The 16,605-nt window shown below is 44.5% G+C and overlaps 1 protein-coding gene across 11 annotated transcripts in view; it reads left to right on the top strand.

The window, feature by feature from the left end:
• The window catches only part of TMCC2 (transmembrane and coiled-coil domain family 2), a 101,762-nt gene extending 87,717 nt beyond the window's left edge, over window positions 1-14,045 (top strand). For all 11 annotated transcript variants that reach the window (XM_083508881.1, XM_083508884.1, XM_083508885.1 and 8 more), the window contains 3 exons: window positions 148-1,082; window positions 8,689-8,824; window positions 9,407-14,045. In XM_083508881.1, coding sequence (XP_083365007.1) covers window positions 148-1,082; window positions 8,689-8,824; window positions 9,407-9,718 — 1,383 coding nt within the window. In that variant the 3' untranslated portion in view covers window positions 9,719-14,045. The remainder of the gene's footprint in view (window positions 1-147; window positions 1,083-8,688; window positions 8,825-9,406) is intronic.
• Window positions 14,046-16,605: the final 2,560 nt, after the last annotated feature.

Below are 16,605 nucleotides of genomic sequence, written 5' to 3'. Positions count from 1 at the left end.
TTCTCATATCTTTTTCTTCTAGCTGTTTTTGGTAGTTCATCACCATTTCTCTCTCTCATGCCATCATGTGTTGTCTCGGGGAATGACATTATTTAACAGAGCCTTTTAACTCAAGTCTCTTTCTGTGCTCTTTCTCCTCTCCCACAGTTGGATAAAGGGGATGTGAGCCAAATCAGCCTGCCTTCCAATACAAGCCACGGTGATGCTGATGGCAACTTCTGCCTTGACGTTCCAGATGGCAACCCAGACCCGCAGAGGACAAAGGCTGCCATTGACCACCTGCACCAGAAGATCCTCAAGATCACCGAGCAGATCAGGGTTGAGCAAGAGGCACGAGATGACAATGTGGCTGAGTACCTGAAGCTAGCTAACAACGCCGACAAGCAGCAGGCCTCTCGTATCAAACAGGTCTTTGAGAAGAAGAACCAGAAGTCAGCCCAGACCATCGCGCAGTTGCACAAGAAGCTTGAACATTATCACAAAAAGCTAAAGGAGATTGAACAAAATGGGCCCTCTCGACAGCCCAAAGACGTCTTCCGGGACATGCACCAGGGCCTCAAGGACGTAGGGGCCAATGTCCGCTCCAGCATCAGTGGCTTTGGAGGCGGAGTGGTGGAGGGTGTCAAAGGTGGACTGTCAGGCCTTTCTCAAGCCACCCACACAGCTGTGGTCTCCAAACCCCGAGAGTTTGCTAGCTTGATCCGCAACAAATTTGGCAGTGCGGACAACATTGCCCACTTGAAGGACACGCTGGAAGATGGGCACCCTGAGGAGGCTTCACGGACTCTGAGTGGCAGTGCCACTCTGGTTTCTAGTCCCAAATACGGCAGTGACGATGAGTGCTCCAGTGCCACTTCTGGCTCAGCAGCAGGTAGCAACTCGGGGGCGGGTGCTGGTGGCTTGGGAAGCCCCAAGTCTAACACCTTGGACAGTCACCACTATAATTTTGAGACCATCATAGAAGAACTGAGGGAGATTAAGGACATTCAATCCCACCTTGAGGACTCCATGGAAGACCTCAAGGCCCAGCTGCAGCGAGACTATACGTATATGACTCAGTGCTTACAGGAAGAGCGTTATAGGTAAGACTTGTTGGGTGTGCTGCTGTTAATTCCCAGTGGGAAACTGTCACACTTAACCACCATATTTAATGGTCATTGACTTGTGGAACTGGGCATGCTGGCCAGTCTTTATGTTGTGGCTCTTGAAGGGTCATGCTGTGGGGTACAATAGATGAAGATGCTGGCAAATAATGTAATTAGGCTTTATGTTCCTATGCAAAGAAACAAATTGACAGTGAATTTCCCTTTAGAAGAGGCTGTGGCAGAGAAGGGGAGATGAGATGCTACAAAGCATAAGGCAATGAGGGAGGAATTCAGCCTATCACCTCAATCCAGTCAGTTATTTAGCAGCCACAAAGGATTCTGGGATATCAGAACCAGCCATGCAGCATGGACATTTGCTTTCCATTTCCTGATTCCCCCCAGATACTGCTATTTCTTTCTCCTGCAAAGTTTTGTTTGCTTTGGCCACAGTCCTGTGCACACTTACCTGGAAGTAAGCTCCACTGAGAACAGTACGTATTTCTTTATTTTTAAAAATAGCTATCCACTTTTCTTTATAAATCCAAAGTGGCAACTTACAGGATAACACAAACCAAACAACAACCTAGCACCAGAAACCGTATAGAAACAACAATAGATAACACCTAACACAATTATATGCATGTGATAACACTTCTTATCCTTCAAGAAAGTAATTTTCCTTGTTATCCTTGCATGTTTACGTAGAGAGAGAGAGCCAAACAGAAATTTGTCTCCTTTTTTCTAAGCCAATAATAATTTTGCGGTGGAAGGCCAAAGCTTTTAGATTTATGTTCTTTAGTTGAATTTAGGCTCCCATTTAGTTGCAAACCAATATGCCTTAATTGCTATAGCAACCATGAGTATGCATGCTTGTTCAGGAAATATCTGAATTTCAAATGGGGGGGGGGAGTTGAATTTTAAATAAGTGATTCAAATAAGTCCTCCTTCCTGGTGATTTAAATCATGATTTAAATCCTGCCTAGCTGTCACTAGCTTTGAAGATGTCTGCTGGAATTTCCTGTACTGTAAGTTCTCCTCAAGAAGAAAGACACTGCTCTATTAACTGCTTCTATTTATAAGACACAAGAGGAAATGCATTCCTGGCTGAATGCTCAGTGCCAGCTTCTTGCTTCTCTTCCACCGGTGGAAAAATAAGGACCAAGAACTCTTTTGCCCGTGGGCTTCATTAAAATTGTAGGCAGTGAGGAAAGAATTATGTTTCCATTTTTTTGTGAGAGAAGGGTCATAGGCTCAGTCCTGGGATGACACTTGCATGCAGTTGCTATGTTTATGGTTCTCACAGATGTGAGGAGCAGAAGTCTCTTGCAGGCTTATGGTCCCAACCAGCTCTCATGTCTAGGGCTGGTTAGGGCGGGGGTGGAGAAACCGTGGTCCTCCCAGATGTTGCTGGACTCCAACTCCCATTAGTTCCAGCCATCTTAGCCCAATGGCCAGGGATGATGAGAAAGGTACTTGAGCAACATCTATGGAACCACTCATTCTGCATCCCTGGTCTAGGGGTATGGCTCTTCCTCAATGTCAGAGGTCTCTGGTTCAAAGCCCAGACAACTGTGCTGGGGGCATGGAGAGAAGGAGGCTGGTTGGACTTTTGGGGAGATGATGTAGGTCAGTGAATGAGCACTTGCCTTGCAGGCAGAAGGTCCCAAGGTCAATCTCTGGTATCTCTACTAAGTAGCAGAGCTGAGAAAGACCGTGAGTCTTAGGTGAGCTGCTGCCAGCCAGAGTAGACAATTCTGGAGTAAATGGACCTATAGCCAGACTTTGTATAAGGCATCTTCCCACATAATCCAGTCACCATAGAATAAATAGCACACAGTCTCTGTGAGTGCTTTCTCAGTGAAGCATCTCCCAATTTTCTGAGAAGTGTCTCACAGGGCCAGTTTCCTATTAGGATCAGCCAAGGCTGCATGCACTCATCCCAGATGGCCATAACAAATCTGCAGGCAGGTTACTGTATGCATCAGTTTTCCACATAGGTCCAATCCTACTACTGAAATTACACTTACCTTTTGCCCCACTATTTCCAGGCAGATGTCCACACTTTTAACACTACATGTCCGATGAATTTTTTTTATTTTCTTTTGCCCTGAGCTTTTCCTGTGAAAGCCTGCTCTTTAAAGCCAAATTGGAGCAAACAGCAATTGAGGTTTTCTGCAGGTTGATATTTGCTCCAACTGAGCTTTAAAGAGCAAGTTTTCACACAGAAAGCTCTGCAGCAAAAAAAGAAAAGAAAAGAAAAATGGTGCTCGGACACAAAGCTTTAGATTGCGGACCATGCCTGGAAAGAGTGGAAGAAAGGTAAGTGTGGATAAGCCTTCAGTGTGAACACAGTGCATTTCATGCAACCAGCTGTACATACAGTGAATGTGCCCAGGGAAAGCAAGGTTGCAGTGGCAAATCCTACCTCAATTCGCTGGACCTTACAATCTTCATGTGCATACAAAGTGTATGCTTACAGTTTTCCTGCATGCAGTTGGGGCTGTGCAGGGCCCCTTACCACACTTGTCTTCCCTTTGTATATGCATAGAGATTGTACAGACAGTCTAGTGCAGTGTTCCTCAACCTCAGGTTCCTTGTATTTATTGGACTACATCTCCCATCACCCCTGACTATTGGCTAAGTTAGCTGAGGATGCTGAGAGCTGTAGACCAACATCTGAGGACCCAAAGCTGAAGAACACTAGTCTAGTGAGCATATGTAGGTCAGGGAGGGGCCCTCTTCTCCCCACATGCATTCACTAGATGTGTGTTTGATTGTTTGAAGTGCTTATCTGTGTCCTCATTTATTTTGGATGTCCATTTTGTCCTACACTGGTATTTGATGCTCCCCACCCCCTGCTGTTTGGGGTTTTTTTTCCAGAAGCTGGAAAATATCTCAAAATATCCTGGAAGGCAATTATCAGTGACAGCAGGGATGGAAACAAAACTCATTGTTCCCAAAGGCAGGATTGTTTCAGAAGAGACACCCCCACCCCTTCTCATTTGTTTTCCACTCACCCACATGTATCCCATTTGAAGGGCTGAGAAAAACCTTTAGATTGCAATTGAATAATGACCACCAAACCAGGAAAGAGGTGGGGAGAAAAGAGGAAGGAACTGCAGGTGTTCCAGAGAGAGAGAGAGAGAGAGATTTATTTCAGGCCTGACAAGTTCTGAAATAATCCTTCATCCAAGCCACATTTTCAATGGCAGCTTCCACCAAATGTATAAACCACTAATGCAGGTGTGAGGAACATTTGGTCTCCACATGTTGCTGACATACAACTACCACCCCTTCCCATTGGCACTGCTTGCTGGCATTGATAGAAGCTGTGGTTCAGCAACATCTGGAGGGCCCAATGTTCCTCACACCTACACTACAGTAACTCTTATAGAATAGGTTATCCACTTGATAGAAATTGCTGTTCAAAACATGCCTTCCAGGGAAAGAATTATTCTGAAGTACGTTAGACCTGAAATATTTGTTTCTTTAAGCCCCACGACTTTTTCCCTCATCTCCCCCTCACCCCCAAAGTTGAATGACATTTATTCGGGAATCAACTCCGCTAAACGCATTGGGACTTATTTCTTTATCAGTTATACGTTTTTTTAATACAACGCTTCAAACATATTTCCAGCTTTGTTTACCAAAAGAAAATAACACAATAAAATGTGAGTAACAAAGGCATAATAAGGCCAGTACAATCCTTATTAGTTCCTCAATAACTAATGGACTTGGGTGATGTACAGCATAATAATAAAAACTCTGAAACCTTAAATACAAAATAACAGTTCTAAAAAGAAGCATTAAACCATCTATATCAGGGGTCAGCAACCTAAGGCCCATGGGGCAGAAGTGGCCTGTGGGGGTTGTTTGACTGGCCCACAAGCCGCCCCCAAACCGAGCCACCTGCTTGTGTGCTGCACTAAACCAGCGCAGCACGGGGACTTGCTCCCGTTGTGCTGAAAATTGCATCAGTGCACGCGCAGACACTGAAAATCGTGGGCATGCGTGCTCACACACATACATGATCTGGCCCACGGAGAGATCTCCGTGGGACCGATCCAGCCCAGGCAAGATAAACCTTGCTGACCCCTGATCTATATGAAACTTAGTGGAAACCAAAACTCTACCAGCAGCACACAATTTCAGCTTAGAGCAGCCTGCATCAACCTGGTGCCCTCCAGATGCATTGGATTGTGCTGAAGACAACTCATGTATATATAAAAGAGCACATAACCCTAGAAACAGTCCTCCTTGCTTCAGGTGGTTAAACCATGTCCATCTACCCATCAGCTGATATCACTGGTGGCGTCAACTGTTGGTTGGGGAGGCAGAGTTAAATCTCATATTGACTGCACACACCTACAGAACAGGCTCCTGCAGCCAAAGCAGCAAGATTTAATCCCCACTCATCAGCTGATGATCGGGGTTAAATCCTGCACAGTTTTAAGCAGTCCAGCAATCTGGTTTGAGCCTCTGATTTTCAGCAGCTCAAAGAAGAGAGGAGGGGGCTGCCTGAAAGCCCTTTACAAAAGGGTCTCATCTTGAGCGGGGGAGCTGCAGGTTGCTGTTTGTGACAAACACCATATGTAGGATTGATGCCCTCTGCTTTCAAATGATAGAACCACTGATAGAAATTTGGCCACCACCAACTGGGGATGATTGGAGTTGTAGTCCAAAATATTTTGAGGGTCTCTGGATGGGGAAGGCTGCCTTAAAGCATACTGCACGGGGCACAGGAATGAGATGTTAAGAAACAAAGCATTGCAAGTAATCATTTAGTTGTACTTAGGACAATAAGCCTAACAAAATGTTCAGTGAAATCTGATGTCTTCTTAGATGGCCTCCTCAATAAAATGAGGTGATGGGATATGGTTCCATGAGTATCAATGTAACATTCAGGACATGTAGCCCTTTGGCTGGTTTACCCAGAGGTAGTCATCACAATAGCTCTTCAGAGGAGCATCCACTGTCAAATTGGTTCTTCTCACAGCTGTCTGACAGCCAAATATGAAACACAATCCAATTCCTTGTTGACATCTTCCTCTGTTGCAAGAATGTAGGAAGCTACCTTCTTGCCCTAGGTCAGATGTTTGTCCATTGATTCCAGTATTTCCTCTGGTTAGCAGCATCCCATGCCACCTGATCTTTGCCCCTCCCAACCCCCTCCAATCCTGGAGATGTAAGAGACTGGACAAAGCATGTGCTCTATCACCAAGCGGTTGCCCCTCCCTTGTATTTCATAGTTCTGCTCAGTATTCTAAAGAAAAGTTATTATGACGAGCCAAGCCGCTCATGCAATGATTTTATTCAGTTCCTTTTTTATTGCTATATTTAACTTGCCATTTGCTTTTGAGTTCTGCTGTTTGTTTTTCTTTTATTTTCTATTTCAGTGCAATAGACAAGTCACTGGCTTGGTTTAATGCTATATAAGGTTAAGCGGTGGAAATGGGAACATGTTTTGAAGCATAGTTTTCCGTGGTGATCCAGGGGTAGCCCAAGATGTTTTGTTCCTTTAGGTGAGGAGCAGGACTTCATCTTCCATTCCCACATTCCATGTACAGAATTCAACTGGACTGGCTGCTGATAGAATCTCAGGGGAGTTCGCAACATAAAAGTGCAATATAAAAGTACAAAATTCTTTATAAAAATCAAGAAGAAGAAGAAACATGAACCAGTATTGCCCCCTCCCACAAACACATTTATCTGTTATTTTCAGTTACTTCCTATTTTGCGTGGCCAGATATCACTGTGCTTATTCATTTAAGCTTTATATATAGAATTGTCCAGAGTGCACTTTCATGTTTCCTGTCCCTTTGATGCTACTCTTTACATTTTCTTTCCTCTGAATCCATGTAGACATATATATTCCAGTCTACAAAGGCTGATGCCATAACACACAGAGTGCCAGAATGTTCCCTTTTCTTGCTAAAGGACCCCCCCCCCATTTTTTTTTGGGGGGGGCGTTGCACTTAAAATTTAAGTGGAGGAGGAGGAAGATTGCCAGAGCCACGTATCACTATTGGCTCCCAGTAGAGGGAAAGACGAGGCAGTGAGGAGCCCATTGCAGGCACAGCAGCTGAGCCAATCTGATGCACCTGTTTCTGCGCCCACACTGAGCTGCCCACTGCCTACCTCCCCCACTTGGGTAAGTGGTAGAGGTAAGTGGCATTGGGTAGGCAACTCTGCCCTACTTTCCCTGCCAGCTGCTCCTGCTTGTACAGATGACAGCCAGTCATCCTAGGGCACAGCCTTGCTCTGCGGAGGCTGTTTTCTGATCTAACACAAGGGTTGGCCAACCAGCATTGTGCAAATCTGACCTCAGACAGTCCCGGAGAAGGGGCTATAACTGGGTTGCAGTTGCAGTGAGTTTGCTTCCACAGTGGTTTAACTGTTCACAGTTAAATTACACTTCCCTTTCTGTTCTGCTTGACTGTCAAGGATATAGCAACATCCTGAAGGAACGAGGCAGGGACGTTTCATAGGGATATAAGAGGAAATCCGGTCTCTTGGAAAGTAGAGAAAATATATCATTAAATGCTTTCATCATGTAGAGTACTCCCTGGAGCAGCTGCTTCTGTGGACTGGCATTACCTTCCGCCATCCCCTGAGACCATCTATAGCTCCTGCTGGCTTTTTACTCAAGAGGGAAGAGACTGGAACATGGATTATTACATCAGCTGCTAAAGACAGAAAGACTCTGGCATACATACCGTGGTACCTCGGGTTAAGTACTTAATTCGTTCCGGAGGTCCGTTCTTAACCTGAATCTGTTCTTAACCTGAAGCACCACTTTAGCTAATGGGGCCTCCTGCTGCTGCTGCGCCACCGGAGCACGAGTTCTGTTCTCATCCTGAAGCAAAGTTCTTAACCTGAAGCACTATTTCTAGGTTAGCGGAGTCTGTAACCTGAAGCGTATGTAACCTGAAGCGTATGTAACCCGAGGTATCACTGTACACTATTTCTAAGTACATTCTAATCATCTTTGTGAACCTGTCAAGACTGAAAAGCAGGATATTATTTAGTCAGCTGTCAGTGTTCTTAAATGGTTGTTCAGCTCCAAAGAAAGTTAAAGTTGGGTGTTGTTTGTGGGCTGGTGTTTTCATTAGCATTGGCAAGTTCATCACCAATGAACTCAGAACATCCTTCCCTTCCCTTCCTCTTCCCCTTGAGGATTTATCAGCCAGTAGCAGCGGCACATGAGAAAATGGGAGAAGTGAGCGCTGTCTCTTCTCGCCTATCTCTCTGGAACTTGAAAGGTTTGATGGTCCATTAGAGATGTAGCACTGCTGTCATTGCTACTCAGGAGGGGAATAGACAGAGATCCCTCGTTCCTCCTCCCTGGATGCCTCTGCTAATTCTAGCTGGTGAGTCTTGAGGAGAGAGAGGAGTTTGGGAATTGGGAAGGATTGGTGTAGGAGATTAAGAAAATCTCAGCCAGAGGAAAAATTAAGGGTTTTGAAAAGTTCATGTTTTCTTTGACACCAGCATTTTCAGCCCCCAAAGCTCATACCCACACCTGAATACAATGAGCTTCCCTGACTTCTCCAGCTCCAAATTCTCACCCACTGCATGTGTTTCTCCCTCTCCCGCTACACAGATATGAACGCTTGGAAGAGCAGCTGAATGACCTGACAGAGCTCCACCAGAATGAAATGACCAATCTCAAACAGGAGCTGGCCAGCATGGAGGAGAAGGTGGCTTACCAGTCCTATGAGAGGGCCAGAGACATTCAGGTATGGGAATCCATAGGGATGCTTGTACAGCTGGCCTGACATCTTCCCCTCCCTATTGGGTATTTATTCTTTCCACATATTCAGTCTCCCTCCCAAAAACATAGAACGGCTTACATATAAATACAAATCCTAGCTGATCTGCTATACAGGCAGAGCTCAGGACCAGACCTGCAACACTAGAACTGTGGTATATTCCTACAGATCATTCTCTGAGCGTGGATGTTTGGCACTGATAAGACTAGAGAACTGAAAAGATGTAGGAGAGGAATGAGACTTGCATCTGAAGAACTGAGAATTTGTCTATGGATCTTAGCTTTAGATTGCTAGACTGCAATCCGTTCCCTCTTGTCCCTAGATCGTAGAAGGGCTCAAGATCAGTAGATGTGCCACAGCTTTCACAGGAACCTTGGAATCTGCCTTATAATAAGTCACACTGTATGTCCATCTAGGCTAGTTATTGTTTGCTCCAACTCATAGCCCTTCTCCAGGATCTGGTACTCTCAGCATGCAGTGCAGATGTTCTAACACAGCTGTGATCCCTCAGCTAAGCTAACACTGGTCCTTTTTCTCTTTCCCCTGCAGGAGGCTGTGGAATCCTGCCTGACTCGTGTCACCAAGCTGGAACTTCAGCAGCAGCAGCAACAGGTGGTGCAGCTGGAAGGGGTGGAGAATGCCAATGCCCGGGCCCTGCTAGGCAAATTCATCAACGTCATATTGGCCTTGATGGCTGTGCTGCTGGTCTTTGTCTCCACCATTGCCAGTTTCATCACACCCTTGATGAAGACCCGCATGCGTCTCCTGAGCACCACCCTGCTAGTGGTTTTTCTCTTCCTCCTCTGGAAGCACTGGGACTCCATCACTTATCTTCTGGAACACGTGCTGCTCCCTAGCTGATTCTCTTGGCAGCCAGGTATCGGGGCTGCAGGGTGTTTCGGGGTTTTTTTCATGTAGAGAGAGAGAGAACGAGGAGACCTTGCAACTCAGTTCCTTTGTCTATACAGAGTATGTAATCCACACTCGCTCTTCCCCTGCACAGCCAACTTTATTCACATCCAACACCATCTCTCAGCCGTAGGGAGTGTAGCTGCATCTGAGCTTGTGAGAGGCTGAATAAGTCCCTCTTCCAGGATGCCTTTGCAAGGGGTTGCGGGAAAGCAAATGAAGTCCGGAAGAATCCTTAGCCTTTTCTTTCAAAGCAAACAAAGGAAGTGAGGGCGATTGCAAAGCTTTGTTTGCAGAGCTGCAGAACGCCAGTCTCCAGAAAGCTTTTTTTGCGGGGTGTTTTTCTGCCTGAGAAGGATGATAAAAGGCTTATTTCTACATATGAAGACAACGGTTCAACACTGAAGATGAACTTTTTTCTTTTTCTTAAAACTGATGCCCCTTAGAAACATGCACAGATTTCATGGAGCAGAATGATGTACATATCACACCAGTTTATCCAAGTCACATGGCTACTTTACTTTCCATTCCTGCAGAACAGCTGATGTGCCAGAAGCACACCTGGGCATCTTTCTTATGATGGACTTGATGTGATTATGGATTTGGCTGGGTTGTTTCACCTGTTCAGTTTTGCCCAGTGGAGACAAGATCAAAGGGGGGAAAGAATCTACCACTCTGGTGCAAGTTCAGCATTTTTGGTTGGCTTTGTTTTATTTATTTATTTTTGCTTTTGTTTGATATCTTCAGGGACTAAATGAGAAATTCTGACAGTGCACCTGCGAATCTTACAATCTTTGCAAATGTGTATGTGTGTGTGTTAATTTATTGATTTACAGTGGGTTCCTTTTTCTAAATCAAGTATTGTGTGAAAATTCAGCTGCCTTCACATCTCCTGTGTACCTAGAGAAAATAGAACATGGTTTTAAAATGGTTGAATAGTTCATGCAAAATTAGTGAGTCTCTATTTGAATTTGGCAATGCTTCATCAAATTTCACCAGTAGAAATTTTGCTCATTACTTGCTCCAAGAGACAATCCTCCATCTTCATATTGAAGCGATTCTATTAATAGTACATTATTGTAGTTTTTTTAAAGCAGACAAAGAAGCAGCCATCGTATGCAGTATCAGGCTCTTAGTGGAGGTTTCCTCACAAAAGAAGAAAAACCAACTAACTGATCACTTCTGCTCTTAAGCTCCTGACATATTTCTTCAATGTTTATTTCAACTACTTATTTATTCACACCTGCTATTGTCCAAAGCATTTTATTTTACAGCAAAACTGTATGGCACGTTTTAAAGCACATTTTAAAAGGTTTAAGATGAAATGATCTGGGTGAGGAGTTATTAATATAATATTTGCAAAAATATAATTGCTGTTGCTGGCAAAAGAGAAGCTTATTGTAAGTTGAATTCAGGTGGTTATTTAAGGGAAACTGTAAGTCATGGACGCTCTCCCTCCCCAGGTGACTGGGCCTGCAGTCACCCCCCACGTTTGCACCCACTTGCCCTCTATCAATCCCCCATTTACCCCACACTTCCTCTCTTTCATCCACACTCCCCCTACATACATAGACTCTCCATTCTCTCTTGCTCCCTTTTCTCTTCTCTCTCACCCTGCCCTCCTTCCACAAAAAACGTCTATGGGGGAGGACAGAGAGAGTAGGATTTAAGCCTTCACTCCCCAGTTGTCACCTCCCACAAATACCCCCCACATGGCAATTAGGCTTGGGGGGGGGAGTCTCAGTTGCATGTGGATGTAATTTTTTAAAAAATGGGGGTGGGGAAAGAAGGAGAGGCTTTAGGCTGGATTGAAAAGTGCCACAGATGATGCCCACCCCATGCAGTAAAGATAGTGTGTAATCAATGGACTAGAATCAAGGTTTTCAGTACAAAACTCAAGCTTGATTTATACGTGTCGCAAAGTGAAGTGGCAGAGTCTTAAGGTGGTGGAATAGCCTCTTCTCAATTCAGTGTCATGGGTGGTGTGTCTAAGTGTAGGGTTATATTTTTGATTGCTTGTTTATGTTAAAAACAACATTCCTGAAAGCAGAAACTCAGGATAGCAGACAGAAGGCTGTCTAAAAGAGGCTCCCTCCTATGCCTTGCTAGGTTTCTGCTTGCAAGAGTCATTTTTACATAGGGTTTTCAAAAACATGGTTCACCTGCAGCCTGAGTTATACAATCTGCTGTACTTCGCACCACCTCATTCTGTTGCATGTGTAAATTTAGCCTTAGATGTGATTAAGGTCAAGCTTGCACAAGTTTTGCTTCGGTGAGAACTTTGGGCGGATGCCAAACGGTTTTGTAGAAAGAGAAAAGGAATGTGTTTCGTTACGATACAATATCTGATATCTTCTGATATTGCTCAAACCCATGAGGATATGCACTTTATGATGCTTTCATCTATGGCCTATGGCTGTGGTGTAAGATCTTAGGATCCAAGAGCTGTCAATTACAGTACAGGACAAGAAGAGAGAATTTTGGCAGGTCAGCTCCCACCCCAGTGACACTACAACAAAAACAGCTTCATCTGCTGAAATGTTCCTCCTTATGACTGTTAAATGCAAAATAGCCTAGCAGAGTGGTTATCTACTCCCTTTATTCTGGTTCTGCCTGCAGATCTGCTCTTTATTACATGAAACATTTTTATTTTATTTTTGCTTCTCTGAGGATGCTGTCCATAAGGCATAATCATAGTCTAGGTGACAGGTTTTCCAACCCAAGCACCTGATCTTGGCTCTTGAGAGCCTACATGTTACTCCCCCTGGCACCTAAAATGGAATGGTGGCTTGAGGCATAACCTCTGGAATGTATCCCCCTCTTTGCTAAGGAAGCCTCTGTCATCAAAATTCCATCATATGTAAGTAACATTTGTGATCTGCCTTTAATAACCCCAGGAGATGTGAAGGCTCTCAACTTTTCTTGTATACATCTATTTATTTTGTATATTTTCACGAGTCAGAAAATCAACTTGCCTTCCCTGCCCAGTTATAGGAGGAGCTGGTTTTCTAGTGCAATGTGCATGGATAATTTATTTAATGTTGTCAGGATGAATGTTGTATGAGTTGGAAAAGCGAGTTCAATAACAAACAAAAAACTGTTCCAGAATATAAAATGAAACAGATTTTGGCCAAAATCCACAGTGAAAGTGTAACTGAGGTGCAGGATTTGTGCTTTCCTCTTTAGTTCTGACCTTGCACTATTCCTGACCCAACCCCTGTCACCAAGTAATGAATAAGAGATGCATCTTGCTGCAGCAGGTTAGTCTTGCAGTGGAGAGCTAAAGAGGATGCTGTTGTGCTCAGCTTCTAAAACATATAAATGGGGCTAGATGAGGGTTCCCATGCAGGCTTTGCAGAGCAAGAGGAGAGCATAGTCAGCTAGGATTTTTGTTTTTATTACTGGCCTATTTATGCTCATGGGTTACACACACACACACACACACACACACACACACACACACAAAACACCAGATGCTTGTGTTTTGATGTAATCAATTGAATAGTCCTTGCGAACGTTGACTGGTGTAAGAACAGCTGGGTAACATTTTCCCATGCTTGTGTGCACCGGAAGCAAACAATTGCAATAGTCCTTTGTGGCCTTAGAATCATGACTGCATGATTTATTTACTGATCTAAATTCAACTGATATAGTATCTTTGCCCCACCCCTCCTGCCTTATCGAGAATAGGTGTGGCCTGTGGCCACATACTGTGTTTTCATGGGAAGCCTAAATCAAAATTAGTTTAGGACTGTTTGATGCCATTGGTCATGCCTATCGTATCCATATAAATGTAATGGATTAGTTAAAGCAACATTTGACACTTGATAGGGCGATGCTGTCACTTGCAGTGCTGCCCTAGCAGAAGGAGGGCTTGATTTATCCAACGGACTTGTGACTGGAAAATTGTGGTTGGCATTTTTCACATGTTGCAATCATATAGTTTGGCATGAAAGGTGTTCCTTGTGAATTGGGTGCTAGTGGTTCCATAAGGTTTTAGAGTGCTAAGTTTCTAGCCCTCGTGACAGGCATGAATCGGCAAGGTTTGTGGTCTTCTGTCACAGAGGGCACCCAAGCCCACTCCATGGCATAACCCTCTTCTTATACTGTTTGACTGTATTTATTACGTATGCTTGAATCTTGTCCTGCCCCTTACCCTTTGATATTATGTTTGTTTTCCATTGGGAAGCCCATTCAAAGGAAGCTCTGATTTCATTTCACTATATTTTTCCATTCTTTTTTTTCAAATAAAGAATTTTAAAACACTGGCATAAGAAAAGTCCTTTATTCTTAACTCCTGCAGTGGCACAATGAAGCAGCAGCAGCTATTCAGAGAGGCGCATTCTATCAGATGATGGATGGCAAGAGTCTACTTTGCCACTAACATGCAGACAGTGAGGGCAGGCCTGTGGATTCCAGGCTTCTGTGATGATACTGCCAAAATGCAACATTTTGCAATACAGTTCCCTGCTATTAAAAAAAAAAAGTACCAGCATGTGCACACCTAGACATACATTAAGATAAAATACGTATTTAAATATGAATTTTCACATGGACTTTAAATCAGAGGCTAATTCACGAACAGAAGGGACTTGCGGAGAAATGTGTGTGAAATTGACACCAGCTAGAAATAGGACTGATTCATCCCTCCCTAATGCAATGAGACTTAGTCATGCATATGATGGTGCTGAGAGAGATTCTCCTGGTATTTCTAACCTGATCAATGCTCCCAGTGCAGATCTGCACCCTAGCTGCCCGCCCTTGGTATACACCTGCCCTTTGATCTGTCTGTCCCCGCTATTCATTCCCCAGCAGCCTTGTCACTTGTCCAGAAGGAATCAACTCTTTGCAACTTCTGAAGATTGATCAACTTCCTCACACCCAGATGCATTGAATTCCTTCATTTTACATTAATGGCTGGGGTACAGGAAGCCGCACATTTCCCTTGCCAGTCCCACTGATGAGCCTTCCTATATCTCTGAAAATAAGTTGAATACAATAGCACAGAAGATTAATGGAAGCCTTTGGTAAGCCCAGCCTCTTTCAAGGGGGTTGGGAATTTTGGGGTTAGGGCTGGCGTTTCGCTGCAATAGGAGTGTGGCCTATTTATAAGGCACCAGAAAGTGATAGGCTTTCCTAATGCTCAGGTTAGATTTCACTGTTCTTCATTTGACCTAGTAGGACATTATATATCATTCTGAAATACAAGCCCAAAGAAGAGCAGTGACTTGGACATGAATGGCTCTAGGCAGCTTATAGGCTTTGGAGACAAGGCTGGTTGCATGCTATAGATACCTTCAAAACTACTGATCATATTAATTCAATTAATTTACAAGCATGAGCTTAGAATACCATTCTCAGCAACACTGGTGAGGCCAGTATGGGGCTATAGCACCTGCAGTGCCAGCTGCTCATCAGAAAGCATGACTTTTTAATTTTTGTTATTTTTTAAATGGCCCGTATCCTTGCAGAATATCCAGCCGCTGCTTAGTATATGGGCTGGAAAGCTGTGGCCCTTCAAATGTTGCTCCCACCATCTCTGAACATTGGCCCTGCTGGTTGGGGCTGCTGGGAGTTGGAGCTCCAACGGGAGTGACCATGTGCCCTGTTCTACAGAGGACAACCTCTAATTTTGAAATTGCCCTCCATTTGAATGCTATCCAGGTCTGGTGTAAAGATAAGGAACCATACACAGAGAGAGCAGGAGACTTGAAGCTGCCTGTCAACAGCAGCTCCTGACCAGCATACTGAGCATGCTCACAATTCACCTGGTGTCTTTCCCTCTGTGGTGCAATGTATTGTATTTCTATTTTAACTATACAGGCAACACCCAATTTGTGTGAGGGTTGTGTTCCAGCTGATTGTGCACATAGATGGAGTGGACATAAGACCAGCCCACCCTGCAGTGCTCTGTTCTGCCCCTGTTTTTGAGTCCAAAATGACCTGCACATCATTAGTCATGCATCAATTGTTGTTTAGTCATTTAGTCGTGTCCGACTCTTCATGATCCCATGGACCAGAGCACGCCAGGCACGCCTGTCATCCACTGCCTCCCGCAGTTTGGTCAAACTCATGCTGGTAGCTTCGAGAACACTGTCCAACCATCTCATCCTCTGTCATCCCATTCTCCTTGTGCCCTCCATCTTTCCCAACATCAGGGTCTTTTCCAGGGAGTCTTCTCTTCTCATGAGGTGGCCAAAGTATTGGAGCCTCAGTTTCAGGATCTGTCCTTCCAGTGAGCACTCAGGGCTGATTTCCTTCAGAATGGATAGGTTTGATCTTCTTGCAGTCCATGGGACTCTCAAGAGTCTCCTCCAGCACCATAATTCAAAAGCATCAATTCTTCGGCGATCAGCCTTCTTTATGGTCCAGCTCTCACTTCCGTACATCACTAGTGGGAAAACCATAGCTTTAACTATACGGACCTTTGTTGGCAAGGTGATGTCAACTGGACGTGCCTAAAATGGTCGCTGCCTGTAGTACTAAGTTTTCAATATGAGCCTGTACATAAAAGTTACGGTATGCCAAATTTATGCAGATTGGTGCCCTGGTTTTTCCTCTTTCCTGGTTCTCCTGATCAAGCCACACCTGGAGAGTCAAAGGTTCCTCCAGCCCCAGCATAGGATGTGGTTGCCAGTCACCATCTATCAGGAAGCCCTACTGAAATGCAAGACAGCTGCCCAAGACCAAAGAGGACACACTGGAGTTTGCCCTTTATTGCTCCAGTCCCCTGATCCATGGCTAAATTGGAAAAGTGGAAATGGAGACTGTGTTGTGTTTTCATACATGGGGAATCTCCAATAGGGTTGCTCAACACGCCCAGTCACTGTGTTTCCAGA

Source organism: Podarcis liolepis, assembly GCF_965112155.1.
Source record: "Podarcis liolepis genome assembly, chromosome: 6".
Lineage (NCBI taxonomy): Eukaryota > Metazoa > Chordata > Lepidosauria > Squamata > Lacertidae > Podarcis > Podarcis liolepis.
Note: the sequence above shows the minus strand (reverse complement) of the source record. Positions and strands in the feature narration are given on the sequence as shown.